Source organism: Hydra vulgaris, chromosome 04 (genome assembly GCF_038396675.1).
Source record: "Hydra vulgaris chromosome 04, alternate assembly HydraT2T_AEP".
Lineage (NCBI taxonomy): Eukaryota > Metazoa > Cnidaria > Hydrozoa > Anthoathecata > Hydridae > Hydra > Hydra vulgaris.
The window spans coordinates 29,795,945-29,810,000 of NC_088923.1; the positions used below are offsets into that span (position 1 = coordinate 29,795,945).

At 29.3% G+C, this 14,056-nt stretch overlaps 1 protein-coding gene across 2 annotated transcripts in view; it reads right to left on the bottom strand.

Annotated features, from left to right (window-relative positions):
• The window catches only part of LOC100206649 (protein ABHD13), a 37,783-nt gene that overhangs the window by 14,839 nt on the left and 8,888 nt on the right, over positions 1-14,056 (bottom strand). For both annotated transcript variants that reach the window (XR_010638170.1, XM_065796016.1), the window contains exons 2-5: positions 13,067-13,651; positions 1,090-1,337; positions 911-1,015; positions 152-259 (exon numbers count right to left, since the gene is read on the bottom strand). Coding sequence is in view for 1 of the 2 variants with exons in the window: in XM_065796016.1 (XP_065652088.1) it covers positions 152-259; positions 911-1,015; positions 1,090-1,337; positions 13,067-13,625 (1,020 nt within the window). In the remaining variant the exon portion in view is untranslated. The remainder of the gene's footprint in view (positions 1-151; positions 260-910; positions 1,016-1,089; positions 1,338-13,066; positions 13,652-14,056) is intronic.

Below are 14,056 nucleotides of genomic sequence, written 5' to 3' on the forward strand. Positions count from 1 at the left end.
ATCTATCTCAACAAATAAATATTTTAAACTATTGTCATGACAACAATCCTATAAAATTCAACTAAATTAATTGATTATACAACATTATAAATGTTGACAGTACAAAAAAAAAAAAAAAAAATTCAACAGCAATAGCAACAAAATTGTTTACCTCATTTAAAAAATTGTTAATAGAATCCATATATCCATTGCACTGCCATGTATCATTATGCGAGCCTGCATCAAACCTCTCAATTCTCTTCAAACAAGCTCCAGATGACTGCAAAGAAAATAATAAACAATTAGAATTGTGTCATTTAAAAAAAATAACTTACAATTTACAACAAAAAAAATAATAATAATAACTAATTTGATTTTCTTTTATATGAAATTTAAAGTACTTCAATTTTAATAACTTTCTTTGTCCTCAGTCTTTTGTCTGTCTGCTAAAAATTGCATCTGTCATCAGTCTTTAGTCTGTCTGCTGAAAATTGCATCTGTTATCAGTCTTTTGTCTCTCTGCTGAAAATTGCATCTGTCACCAGTCTTTTGTCTCTCTGCTGAAAATTGCATCTCCTACATGATCTCCTGAGTTCTGGCAGACACAGAAGCTTTTATTTCTTCTTATCAGTTATAAATCAAGCCAAACTTTACTATATTTCTAATCATATCCATTTTTAATGATTAACAGGATTGAGAACGAACTATGTTGTTGTTATCAATATGTTTATCATTGTAATAAATTGTTGCAAAAATTATAAACTAACTCTGAGGGCCATTACTTTTAAATTACTAAATCTCATTTTATATCTCTGTTTTATATGTAATCAAAACCGAAGATTTCAAAAAAATATTTGAAATAAAATATAATTTAGTATTAATATGTTAATTAAATTAGCTTTAAAAACAACACTATAATAAGTAAACTTACATTATAAAGCTGCACCATCTGCTTTGGAGGAACAAGTTGATCTGCAAGTCCAGAAAGAAATAATGTTGGAGTAGTTATAACAGCAACTCTGTCTATTGAAGGAAACTAAAAACATTAATTATGGTGAATAATATACAAAAGAAAACTTTTTAAAATAATTTGTTGAAATTGTTAATTACCTTATTTTTGTAACACCAAGATGGTAACTTGTTCACTAGTATAAACAAGTGACGTGCCATATCAGGTATACTTGTAAATGTATTTTCAACAATAATTGCAAAAAGTAAGTTCATGTATTTTTTATAAAAAGCTACAGCAAATGTGACTGCACCACCAAGTGATGATCCATACAATACAAGTTTGTTATGATCAATATCAGAATGAGAGAGAAGATACTCAATTGCAGCTATAGCATCTAATTCAAATCCTGTATATTGATTAAAGTAATAATATCAAATGATTGATGCACAATTTGAGATGCAAAAGATCTTTATGTTTAAAAATAAATAAACAGAAATGATGTCTGAAAGTTGCTTTTATTTACTTAATTAGCATATACATAAATAAATAAACAATATATATATTTGAAAAAATCCATCAACTTCCTTTCAATTTTAAACTGTTTTTAAACAGTACAGCATTTTCAGCACTAAGGATTTACCATAACAACATAGAAACAAGGTTGGCAAAAAATTGCTGACCTCAGATACTTTTAGGTCATCATAACCAACTGTTAAATTGATATGCTATTTTGAAAGTAAACAAAAACAACTTTCACACATCTTCTCTACTTTTTATACTTAAACAAATACTTTTTGCACCTCAAATTGGGCATCAATTATTTAAAATTTTTACTTCAATCAATGTATAATATCAAATGTTTAATAATATGTCTCTATAAATAAATAATACCAAATATTTAATAATATGTCTCTATCAATATATAATATAAAAAATAATATAATATCAAATATATAATAAAAAAATGTCTCAATATACTAATTACTTGATTTTTTTTAATACAAAACATATTAAGAAATGGTATTAATAAATAATAAAACTTTCAATGACATTTGTAAGTTAAATTTGTAAGTAATATTTGCAATTACAACAGTGCACTTTGTTTTTTATGTGTGCTTATGATGAATTTATATTTTTTATTCCATATTTAAAGGTAATCAAGCTAACGAACTTTTAATTAAGATGCCTTTTTTAGTGTTAAAAAAAAAAGTATATTTTTGAATACAAATTTTGTTAGTATGTAATATATTATTTTAACCAAAACAAAATTTGAGGTTTGGTACTAAATTTAATACAAAAACTGAAATGCAATACTAAATTCAAGACAAAAACTGAAGTGCAGTACTAAATTCAAGACAAAAACTGAAGTGCAATACTAAATTCAAGACAAAAACTGAAGTGCAATACTAAATTCAAGACAAAAACTTAAGTGCAGTACTAAATTCAAGACAAAAACTGAAGTGCAATACTAAATTCAAGACAAAAACTGAAGTGCAATACTAAATTCAAGACAAAAACTTAAGTGCAGTACTAAATTCAAGACAAAAACTTAAGTGCAGTACTAAATTATTATTAATTACTTATTAAATTTGTTCATTATTATTTACTAATAATTTTTATTAGTTGGTTCTTGAAGCTAATCATTATTAAACACATTATTTCAATAGAAGAAAAAAAATAATGTCAAAGTGATAGTCAAAGTGACCAGACAAAATGAAAAACAATTATAAATATAACTAAAAATAATGTTCACAACGTTTAGACAAAAATAAATAAGATACAGAATATGCAATAAGGTGACTAACATACTAATGTAAAAGAATGCTGTAGAAATCTTAATTTTAATTAGCTTACATACTGCAGTTTCCAACAAAAAAAAGAGGACATTGACCTTATATGTGAAATTCTATAAAATGTATAAAACTTACATAAAAATCAGAAGACAGTTGAGCTTTACAGTTTAGCTTTTTTTGTTAACCCCCTCAGTTTGAGGGGGTTGCAAATTATATATGGACATTTTTTAAATGCTGAGAGATAGTACTATGAAACTTAAAATTTATTGATGAATATAAGTTTAGTTGAGAATAGTACAAAAAATATTTTATCAACTTGTTGCCTCTCATATTTGGGGTGGGGGATGAAGTTAAAGGGCTTTTTTGTTCCCAGCCCCCAATCACCACAATTTTTTGCAAAGCATCATTATTTGACAAAAGTATAAACATACAAATGTTTAGAGTTTGCTCCATGTTTGGAAGTTAGCTATATCAAACACAAAAAATTCTGGATCCGTCACTGCTCACATTAGACAGAGGTGTACACTTGTGGTCCCGCAACGGTACCAGACAACCAAATGTCAAAGTTTGTTCTCCGCATTTTCTATTTTAATTAGAACATAAGAAAATTGTATAAGCATTTAAATGTATTTAAAAAAATACTTCCTAAATAAAAACTAAAAAGTTTTATTGTAAAACAAAAATACAATTTTTTATTTTTTTTTACAAATTTTATTTAAGGATTTAGAGATAAAGTTATAGAACTAAGGGCTTTGTTAAGAAGCGTTATGCAGCTCACTTTTATCGCAAATGTCGAAAGCATTCAGTTAAACGAAAACTCTTCTGTAAAATGTAAACGCCAAAAGCATTCAGTTAGACAAAAACTTTATTTTTTTGGAATATTTAAATTATCTTTTATTCCTTTATGTGACATTAATTCAGAAAATATTAGGTCATAAAAAAAAGCATTTAACCGCAACTGAGAATTTTTAAAGAAACAAATTGTTTTTTTGTTTTTTTAATTTTAATTTCAAAAGACTTTAAATTAAATATAAAATTTAATAATAAAATAAATAAATTGTGATAAACAAACAAAAGATTACGTTAAGTATAAGATGGTTTTAATAAATTAATTATAAGGAAATATAACCTTTTTTAAATACTGAATTTAGATTCTACTAATAAATTTTGTTAAACTAGTTTACATAATTTTTAGCGCAGTTAAAACAAAATTTAATTACAATGCAAATACTTTTAAAATACTTTTAAAATGGCAATAGTTTTTAAGCTCCTTTAACAAATAAGATCTTAATAATTACAACACATTAAAAGAAAATCGTTTTAGAGTATTTGTAAATTGTTTTTTTATATTTGTCATTACTTTGTTGTTGTAAATAAGAGCGCATATTTTTTGATAAAATAAGTGCTCAATTTAAGTGAAAAACCTAATGGCATATATATCGGCATGTGCTTTACCTGAAAGTAGTAAAAAGTGAATGTTACCAATAGTTTTTATACTTCAATAGCATTTGTTATACTTATTTGTTTACTGTTGCCATATCTGGAGTGAATCTTCGAATGATGTCCTTTCTCTTTTAGACAGTGCAAAAAAAATTGTAAACATAGTTGGACCTGCTCTTGCAGTTAAACTTTAACCATTATCACATCATTGTAATGTTGCCCCTCTTTCTCTTTTCTGAAAATAATATAAAGGGTACTGCTCTAAAGAGTTAGCGTCTCTTGTGCCATCTACTAAAATTAATTTTTGTTCCTAAGTACTCCAAAAACTTTCCTGATTCATATATTTGAAATCTTTAGGATCGTCTGTTAATCATTATCTTTCTTTATACACTTCATCTTTACTCTTCCAGTAACTTCCAACTCAAATAGTGGTTGCTTCCAACCTTGTTGAAAGTAAAGATGTTTCAAAAAAATAAATTATAAAGTTGAAAAAAGATGTAAAAAATTTTTCTTTTATTATGAATTAGTGCAGGATAAAAAAAAAATTGATTTTTAAACCGTAATACAATGGGAAGTTACAAAACTGGGAAACTAAAAATGTCTTCTGTTTGCGCATGCCCTCAATATTTTGTAAAAAAACTTTTACAATAACATTTCAATATATTTAGTTTGTCAAAAATCTAAGTTAGTTAAAGTGTTATTATTAGTTCAAATAACAGTATAATAGCTATATTCTACTGTTATACAAACATATTTTACTGATATATAAATATATTCTACTGTTATACAAACATATTTTACTGATATATAAATATATTCTACTGTTATACAAACATATTCTACTGTTGTATAAACATATTATACTCTTATATAAACGTGGCACAACGGTTAGAGTTCTGGCTCAGAACCAAGAGGTTCCTGGTTCGACATCGGCTCAAGCCCAACTAGCAACATTGGTAAGAAAGGAGGCATGAACTTCCAGATAAATGCTTGTGCACGATGCTATCTGATAAAACCAGTGTACTGTCAGGTCAGGTTATTCTGCTACTGGTAACATGTAACCCAGTATAACCTGCATCATGTCCTGCTGCCTTCTTCATCTATTAGGCTAGCGCAGATATATTTTTAATATATTGTTTCCAGTTTAGGATGTTGAATGCTAAATCTTCTTAACTCAATACATGGGTTTTGCTTGTGTTTTTATGACTAGGCAACTCATTCTATTATCTCCTAATGAGGGTACAGCTCTAAAACTCAGTTTTATGGATCTGAGGCCGCCTGGTAGTCTGGTTTCCTGAACTCTGTGGTAGCTCTCAGAGAGGCTGATTCCATCAACAACTGAAAAATATCAGAGTACTAACAGTGCCATGTTGCACATGGATGGTGTCCCTATTCGTACTTTTGGTGTGCATTGCTGAGGCCACATTTTAAGCCCTTTGATACAACTTAGGGTTTATTAATAGTAATGAGGCAATTGCTTGGACTATTAAATAGTGTACTAAGTACTATCTGTGCTTTGAGTCAAGTTCTTTAACAATTTTAAAAATGACAAAAGTACTGATAAATATAAAACACAAAAAATCATCATTATCACCAAGCTCTCTAAACCTATCATTCACTAATATTCGTGGCCTTCGAAGTAACTTTTCTCCTGTTGAGTCTTATCTTTTGCAAAGTTCACCAGACCTACTTGCTCTTTGTGAGATTAATTTGAGTTCAGCTGTCTCATCTTGCAATCTTAGTGTTGATGATTATCTTCCTTTAATTCGTAAAGACTCCAACAGTTACATGCTTGGTCTGGGCATTTACATTTGTAAGAATTCACCCAGTTGTTAGGAAACTAGATTTGAATCTACAGACTATTCTTTTATGTACTTTCGTTTAACACCACTTCATTCTATCGCTTTTCTTTTTGTTCTATATTGCTCTCCTTCATCTCAAGACTGCACTCTTTTCAATGTTATTTCTGATCAAATTGATCAAGCCCTTTCTCATTAATTTTCAGCCAATATCGTTGTTGTTGGTGACTTTAATGCTCATCACACTGAAATGGCAAACAACATTTGCCTTTCTCAATCTCTAAACCAAATAGTCAACTTTCCAACTTGCTTTCAAGACAACCCGAATCATTTACCTTCTCTACTCAACCTATGTCTTGTTTCTTATCCTAGTCATTGCTCAGTTTCTCCACATTCACCCTTAAGTGCTTCTGATCACAGTCTGATCTCTCTAAAACTATTATCTCATTCTGCTTCATCATCTGAATCCCCCTATCATCGTACCTCTTACAACTACCACAAAGCTGACTGGGACTCTTATTGTGATTTTCTTTGTGATATCCCTCAGATAGAAAACTTTTGTCTTCCTATCCATAAATGTGCTTCTTACATAACTTCGTGGATTCAGCCTGGCATAGAATCTTTTATTCTCTCTTGACGAATCCGGGTCAAGCCTCACTCTTCTCCAAGGTTTTCCTCACATTGTGCTACTGCAATTTCCAATCGAAACCGTTACTTACATATCTATCAACAAAATAATTCTCCAGAAAACAGAAGTCTGTTTACTACTGCTAGAAACCATTGAAAAAGGTTTTGACTAACGCCTTATCTTGCTATTCTCAGGTCATAAAATCTCATATTTCATCACAAAAATTAGGTTCTCGTGACTTCTGGAGAATCTTTAATAGTATCAATAATAAGGGCAAATCTGTTATTCCCCCTCTCTTGTATAGTTCAGACTTTGTCACCTCACCAAAAGAGGAAGCTGAACTGTTTGCTAAGAACTTTTCATCAATATCATCTCTTGATTCCACTAGTTGTGTTCTACCTGATATTGCCAAAAAACAGGTTGATCCATTGCTTGACATTTGTATCACTCCAGCTTCTGTATCTAAAGTGATTTCCTGCTTAGACTCTTCTAGAGCTTGCAGTCCAGACAACATGCCTGTTGTAGTCTTGCAGAAGTGTCCTCCAGAGCTATTGTCTATACTTTTAAAACTTTTCAACAAGTGTTTATCAGTGTCTTGTTTTCCAGCCGGCTGGAAAGCGGAGTCTGTTATCCCTATTATCAAAAATTCAGGAGAGCGATCTGATTCGTTGACAGCTGATTTGCTAACAGTAATAACCTATTGGTTTTATTGTACATTAGAAAAAGGTGGAGAGGGTAAGGCCATTGCTCTTGACATTTCAAAAGCTTTTGATAAAGTTTGGCATGCTGGTCTTGTCCATAAGCTTTCTTCTTATGGTGTATCTGGTAACATCATTAAGATTATTGAGTTCTTCCTTTTCAATCTTAGTACAAAAGTTGTCCTGGATGGACAGCACTCTTCTTCATATCCTGTAACTTCAGGTGTTCCTTAAAGTTCAATCCTTGGCCCTATACTCTTTTTAATTTACGTTAACAGTCTTCCAGATATTCGATCATCTAAGGTGGCATTGTTCGCTGATGATACTATTATTTAATCTTTTTATGATAAGAAGCCAACACTCATAATGGCTTGGAGGGGGCATTTGAGCTTGCAAAGGATCTCACTTCTGCTACAGCATGACGCTCATAGTGGCTAGTGAACTTTAATCTAGATAAAACTCAATTTTTTTCAGCCAATCGTTATTGCAATAATTTAGATCTTCTTATATTTATGAACGGTAATGTACTCGATATGTAATCTACCCTTTATCTTCTAAGATTAACTCCGATCTACTCTTCATCTTTTAGGATTAACTTATGATCTTTATAGGAAACCATATATCAAATCCGTTGCAAAATTAGCATCTGCTAAGGTTGCATCTCTTTATTGTGCTCAATACTTTCTTACTCCAGATTCTATTCTTTATCTCTATAAATCTCAAATCCGGCCCTGTATGGAATATTGTTGCCATATCTGGGGTGGATCTTCTAATGATGTCCTTTCTCTTAGACAAGGTGCAAAACGCATTGTAAACATAGTTGGACCTGCTCTTGCAGCTAACCTCCAAGCATTATCACATCGTCATAATGTTGCTTCTCTTTCTCTTTTCTACAAATACTATAATGGGTATTGCTCTAAAAAGCTAGCGCCTCTTGTGCCATCTACTAAAATTCATTCTCATGTTACACATCATTCAAGTAAGTCTCATCCTTTTTCTGTGACAGTTCCTAAGTGTTCTAAATACTCTTATTTATCTAGTTTTTTTCCTCGAACATCAGTTCTTTGGAATTTGCTTCCTTTATTTTCTTTCCTGATTCACATAACTTGCAATCTTTCAAGTCGTCTGTTAACTGTTATCTTGATCTTTAAACTTCATCTTTTCTCTTCTAGTAACTTCCGACTCTAATTAGTGGTCAAAACTACAAAATTGACTTGAATGTTTTCTCATTTTAAGCATTTTTTCTACAACATACAAAACTTTACACACTTAAAATGATGTACACCACAGTGTTTAATATAATTACCTAATTTAAAAATAAATCGAGTAACAAAATACTTTTTCTTCAAAAAACAAAATTTTTTGCTGACATTTAACTATTGTCCTCCATGTTTATTTCTGTTCATTTAAGTTGTTTAAATATTTATCATAACTTTTTTTTTTTTTAATGCTTATTAAAAACTCATAACATTTTATCAAATTTTAGCAACAAAAAAAAATTGCTAATCAAAATTAAAACTGAAAACTCTTTTTAAAACATTTTTGTTAAAAACGCTTTAATGTTTAGAATTAAATTGAAAATTAATATAAAGTAGTAGAACATTAAATTTCATGTAACTTTAAATTAAAGAAAATTAAAAAAACGGTAAAAAATCAAAGGTATAAAGAAAAAAATATTTTAAAGAAAAGTTTAAATTATTTTAAAATAATAAAATTTTATATTTCTGTAGAAGCAGCTAAAATATTTGTCACAATAATATCAAATATGATGAAAAATGAATTGAAAAAATGAATTTATGAATGACAACATTTTTAATGTCTTTTACTTGTTGCTATATACACAACCTATCAGAAAAATTGTCATCTTGTTACAACTGATAAAAAGTATAACAAAGTCTTGTTTAAAAACTGTGTAAGGTTTTATTTTTAAAAAGATCTGGTATCTTAATTAATTAATGACAAACTTTTAATAAAATTTTTTAAACTGACCCTATCATGTATGCATCCAACTATTACACATGGCCCTATCATGCATAAACCCACCTATTACACATATGAGTCATGTATAATAATCTATTATATTATCATATAATTCAATCAAAAACCTTTAAAATACATGTTATTGATTAAAATCAGGGCTGCAGAGCCCTGACTGCAGACTGCCAGTCAGAGTCTGGAGCCCCTATTTTAGCCTAAAGTCTTCATTCATAAAAACTTTGGGACTTCAGGACTCCTTTTTTTTTTGAGTTATCAATGTGCTTAAAAAAAAAAACACAGGAAAAAACCAGTTAACCAGAAAGTTCATCTCTTTCCTTACCAATTTTGTTCATTTTGCCAGATTGAGTATCGGAATTTCCTACAATGCAGATATTTTTAAAATCATGTTTTAAAATTGTGGATGGATAAATGCCAGTACGCAAAAATATCACATCACAAATGCTTCTAAGATAATAAAAAAAACTTAAAAAATGCAATAACACCATTTTATATAACATAGTTTTATATAACGTGTGTATTGTTTAATAGAGAACCTAAACTATGTGACATGCCAAAAATAATGTGCATAATTCAACATTTGCTGATTCTAAAACTTATAAAGTTTAACTAACATGTTAGTCATGGAATATATTATTATGGCTAACTATGTCATTTATTTTCAATATACTCTGCTAACAAAAAGCTGAATTCTTTATTTAATAAAGCCTAATGAAAAATTAAAGTAAAAGGGGTTTAGATACGCAAAAGTATTAAATTTAACTAACAAATCAGTAACATGCAATAAAGTTTTTGTTGCGGTTGCGGGTAGTGGTGTTGTTGTTGTTGCAGTAGTGGTGTAGTGGTAAAGCGCTCGCTTCATAAATGAGAGGTTCCGAGTTTGATCCCCACCACATCCCTGATAGTACCTTGCTCAACTTGTTTCTCTGCGCAGTGTCCTTGTTCGTCAAGGTTCGTGTTTGGGACATAAAGCATAAAAATTGTGTCAATTAATAGGATGACAAGTTGATGAAAATCAAATTTGTCTGTAATTTTGTGCTATGAAGTCAAACTAATGAGCTAGGCAAATTGTAAAAAATTTATTGACTTGGTCACAAAGCTAAAAAAAAGTTATAAAAATACCTCAATGAATAAATAAATAAAAATTTGTGCAACAATGCCTCTTAAGGAAGGACTTTAATTTTAATGCATTTTCCTAAATATTTTTTATTTAATTCAAAATCTCACATAAGCAATCTTATACAACACTTATCTAGAAAACACCCGGAACTCCTAATAATGTTACAAAAAAAATTAAAAAAAATTAGTAAGAAGCAAACTTCACAGCAATCCATATTACAATGTTTTTTACCACAAGAAATTAATTTTCACATAGCAAAAGACAAGTTTTAGAAGCCTTAAACCAGCTGGTTTTGGTTGAAGGTCTTCCGTTCCAGATTCAAACTATTTTTTCGCTATTATTTATTATTCAATTTCAAAAAGTCATAGCTGCATAATATTTTAAAAACTAAAAAACTATTTTTTTGGCCATTTTTAAATAAACATTTATTACTCTAAAAACAATTTCTATAAGCGTTTGATCGGGAACCTATTCAAAGGCTTTGCGGAAAAATTGCATTTCATTTTGTATTTAAAATGAATAGAGAAAAAATGAGAATTCAAATTAGCGATTATGCTAAAAAGCATCATGGACAAGTCAAAAATTAAATATAACGAAAATGTTAAGTTATTTTAAAGTTGATTCTACAACAAGGCACATGCACCACTACCTTGGTAGAAATGCCCAAAACTCGAACAATGATGAAATTGTTGTAATCAATCTTGGCATCATTATACAAAGGGGAAACAAACGGCAGAACACGCTAAAAAAATTATTGAAAAGTGTTTAGATAAGTTTGGAATCAATAAAACTAATATTTTAGGCCTCAGTGACGACAACGCAGCAGTGAATAACATATACTCTGAAATTCTTTTTAAATGAAAATAAACTGTTTTGATGTTTGTTAAAATGTAAATAAAATCTTTTAGATATGGTAATGTAAAGAATAAATATTGAAAATACTAATAATTAAAATCACATTTAATTTATTTAGGTAAACATAAAATTGGTGTGCGACTTCGGCATCAGTGCGATTGAGAAACAGATGAGTTTGATGAGGATAGTCATTCTACAGCGGACAATGTGACAACAGCCTTGGGAAGTGGAGTTGCCAGTAGCATGAATGTTTTACATCTTCAAATATGTGTTGTCCACACTTTACAACTGTATGTATGATGCATTGAAGAGGTTAAAAAATCTTATTAGTCATGCAAGAGAAGTTGTTAAGAGAAGTTGTCAAGAGAAGTTGTCAAAACTGCAATTTTAAGTGGATTGACTTCTTTAGAGACCTTGGTCTCCATATCTAATGCCAATTTTAGGTCAGGCTACCCGTTGGTCTAGCTAGTTCAATATGATTGCGAGGCTAATCAAGGTAAGTTACAACTTACCTTGATTAGCCAAAAATTTCCAAAAAGGAATGACTAATAGAGAAAGCAGGCAATGCAAAAATTCGCTGTTTCTGGAGCAGTTTACGCAAATATTAGACATAGCTGTATGCTGACACCTCAAGACAAGATTTATTTTTAAAACTTTAAAATAAAACTTTATTTATGTTTTTTTATTTAACTTTATAAAATTCATTTTCGAAAACATATAAATACTTTTACAGATAGCTGCAGCTGAGGGTCTTTAGATAAATTAATTACAAACTGATTCAACTGGCTAATATAAATAAGAATGATGAAATCAACAAAACAAAAAAAGAAATATCATGCAACTCTTTTGCAGTTTATGTAGCAGACTTCAATACAGTAAATAAAGATAATGTTTTACCAGTCACAAAGCAACAACTAAATTTATTTATGCTGTGTGAACAAGAATTACAAGAGAATTCTTCAGAAGAACAAATGTAGATTCAGCTAGATATAATTGAAACAGAGTTTGGAGCAGCTCAAAAGATAATTCCAGAAATTTTGCTAATGTTTAAAGACAACTCCTCCAACCTAGACGAGTTTTTAAAAACTTAACTTATTAAAAGCAATGGAGCAGTTCCCTGAAGTTTTACAAGATGCTTGCCGAGTTGCTTTGTAGCTACCCATATTCCAAGTATCGAACGACTGTTTTCGGTCTTACAGCACATGACCTCAGACCATCCTAGTCGCTTTACATCTGAGCTAATTGACGATTTTTTTATGAACAAACAAGTTTTTATTTGAATATTATTTAATGATGTAGATATTGTAATTTATTTTTCTTGTCACTTTATGCATATAATTAATGAATCTAAAAACTTTTTATAATTTTATGATTATATAATTTTAAATAATCTGAGAAAAAAAAATCTGAAAAATTTCTCAAATAAAATTTCTCTTTGGAGTTCTATTACTCTCATTAATTCTCAGTATCCACTAGGGAAAACTTTTCTGTAAGCAGGTGTGGCACAATGGTAGCTTAATGGTAGTTCATGAGAAAAATTTAATGGTACCCTATCACTTTTCCAGCATTTTCTCAAATGCAAAAATTCCAGATTATAAAAACCACATATTCAATTTAAGAAAAAAAAAATGTTCCGGAGTTCAAAGTAGGAGTCCATGAATTTTGAGTTCATAGTCCGGAGTCCCAAAAAATCAATAAAACTCTGCATCTCTGATTAAAGTATAACAGAGTTTACTTAAGTTTATTAAATATAGTTAAAATAATAGTTTTTAATCAGAACTAATTATTAAAATAATAGATAACATACCTTTTTCACTAGGCATTCCGTCACTCTTACCATAGCCTCTATAATCAAGTAAGAATATATTGCTACCAGTATACATATATAAAAGTTGAGCTAATGAAAATCTATGGCCAATATTACCAGCATTTCCATGAAGCATAATAATTGTTGGAGCAATATTTAATCTACTACCGCTTTGCTTTAAAAATATAGCATTTAAAGTTATTCCGTCACGTGTTTTTATATATAAGTTTTCATAGGGCACTCCTAAGTATCTTGGAGATTGTACATAGATTCTTGAGTTTTCAGGTTGATCAGGAAAATATAATAAAGCATCTTGATAGTGATAAAATGCACCAACAAAAGCAGCACTAAGTAAAAAAACTGTAATTATTCCTCCATATAACCAGTATAGTAGAAAAATGAACAGCATAGCAACACTGCATGCCTTCCAAAATCGTATAATAAGAGAAAGAACTAATCGACCAATTGTTTCAATGGAGCGAAAGCCAGAGCGCTTTAATGAATTTCTTTTTTCATTTATTGTATGATTTTCCATTGTGCTACAAAATGTTATTACCATTTATACTCTTCATTTCTATTTTATAACTAAAATTGAATAAACAACATCACATATTGTAAATAGCATGCAAATAAAAATTTCTTAATGATTATAGATATAAGCATTATAAATATTTTTAAATATTGATAAATAAAAAGTGTACATAATAATGATAATTTAATAGTATTCTTTGAAGTTTGTGTGTGTTATTATATATATACATATATATACACATATATATTATAAATATACACATATATATAATATACACACACACATATATGCATATATATGCATATATATATATATATAAATATATATATATATATATATATATATATATATATATAGAGAGAGAGAGAGAGAGAGAGAGAGAGAGAGAGAGAGAGAGAGAGAGAGATTGTTGCATTTTGGAGTACAGAAGGAAAAAAAGATTCTTATGCCAATAAATA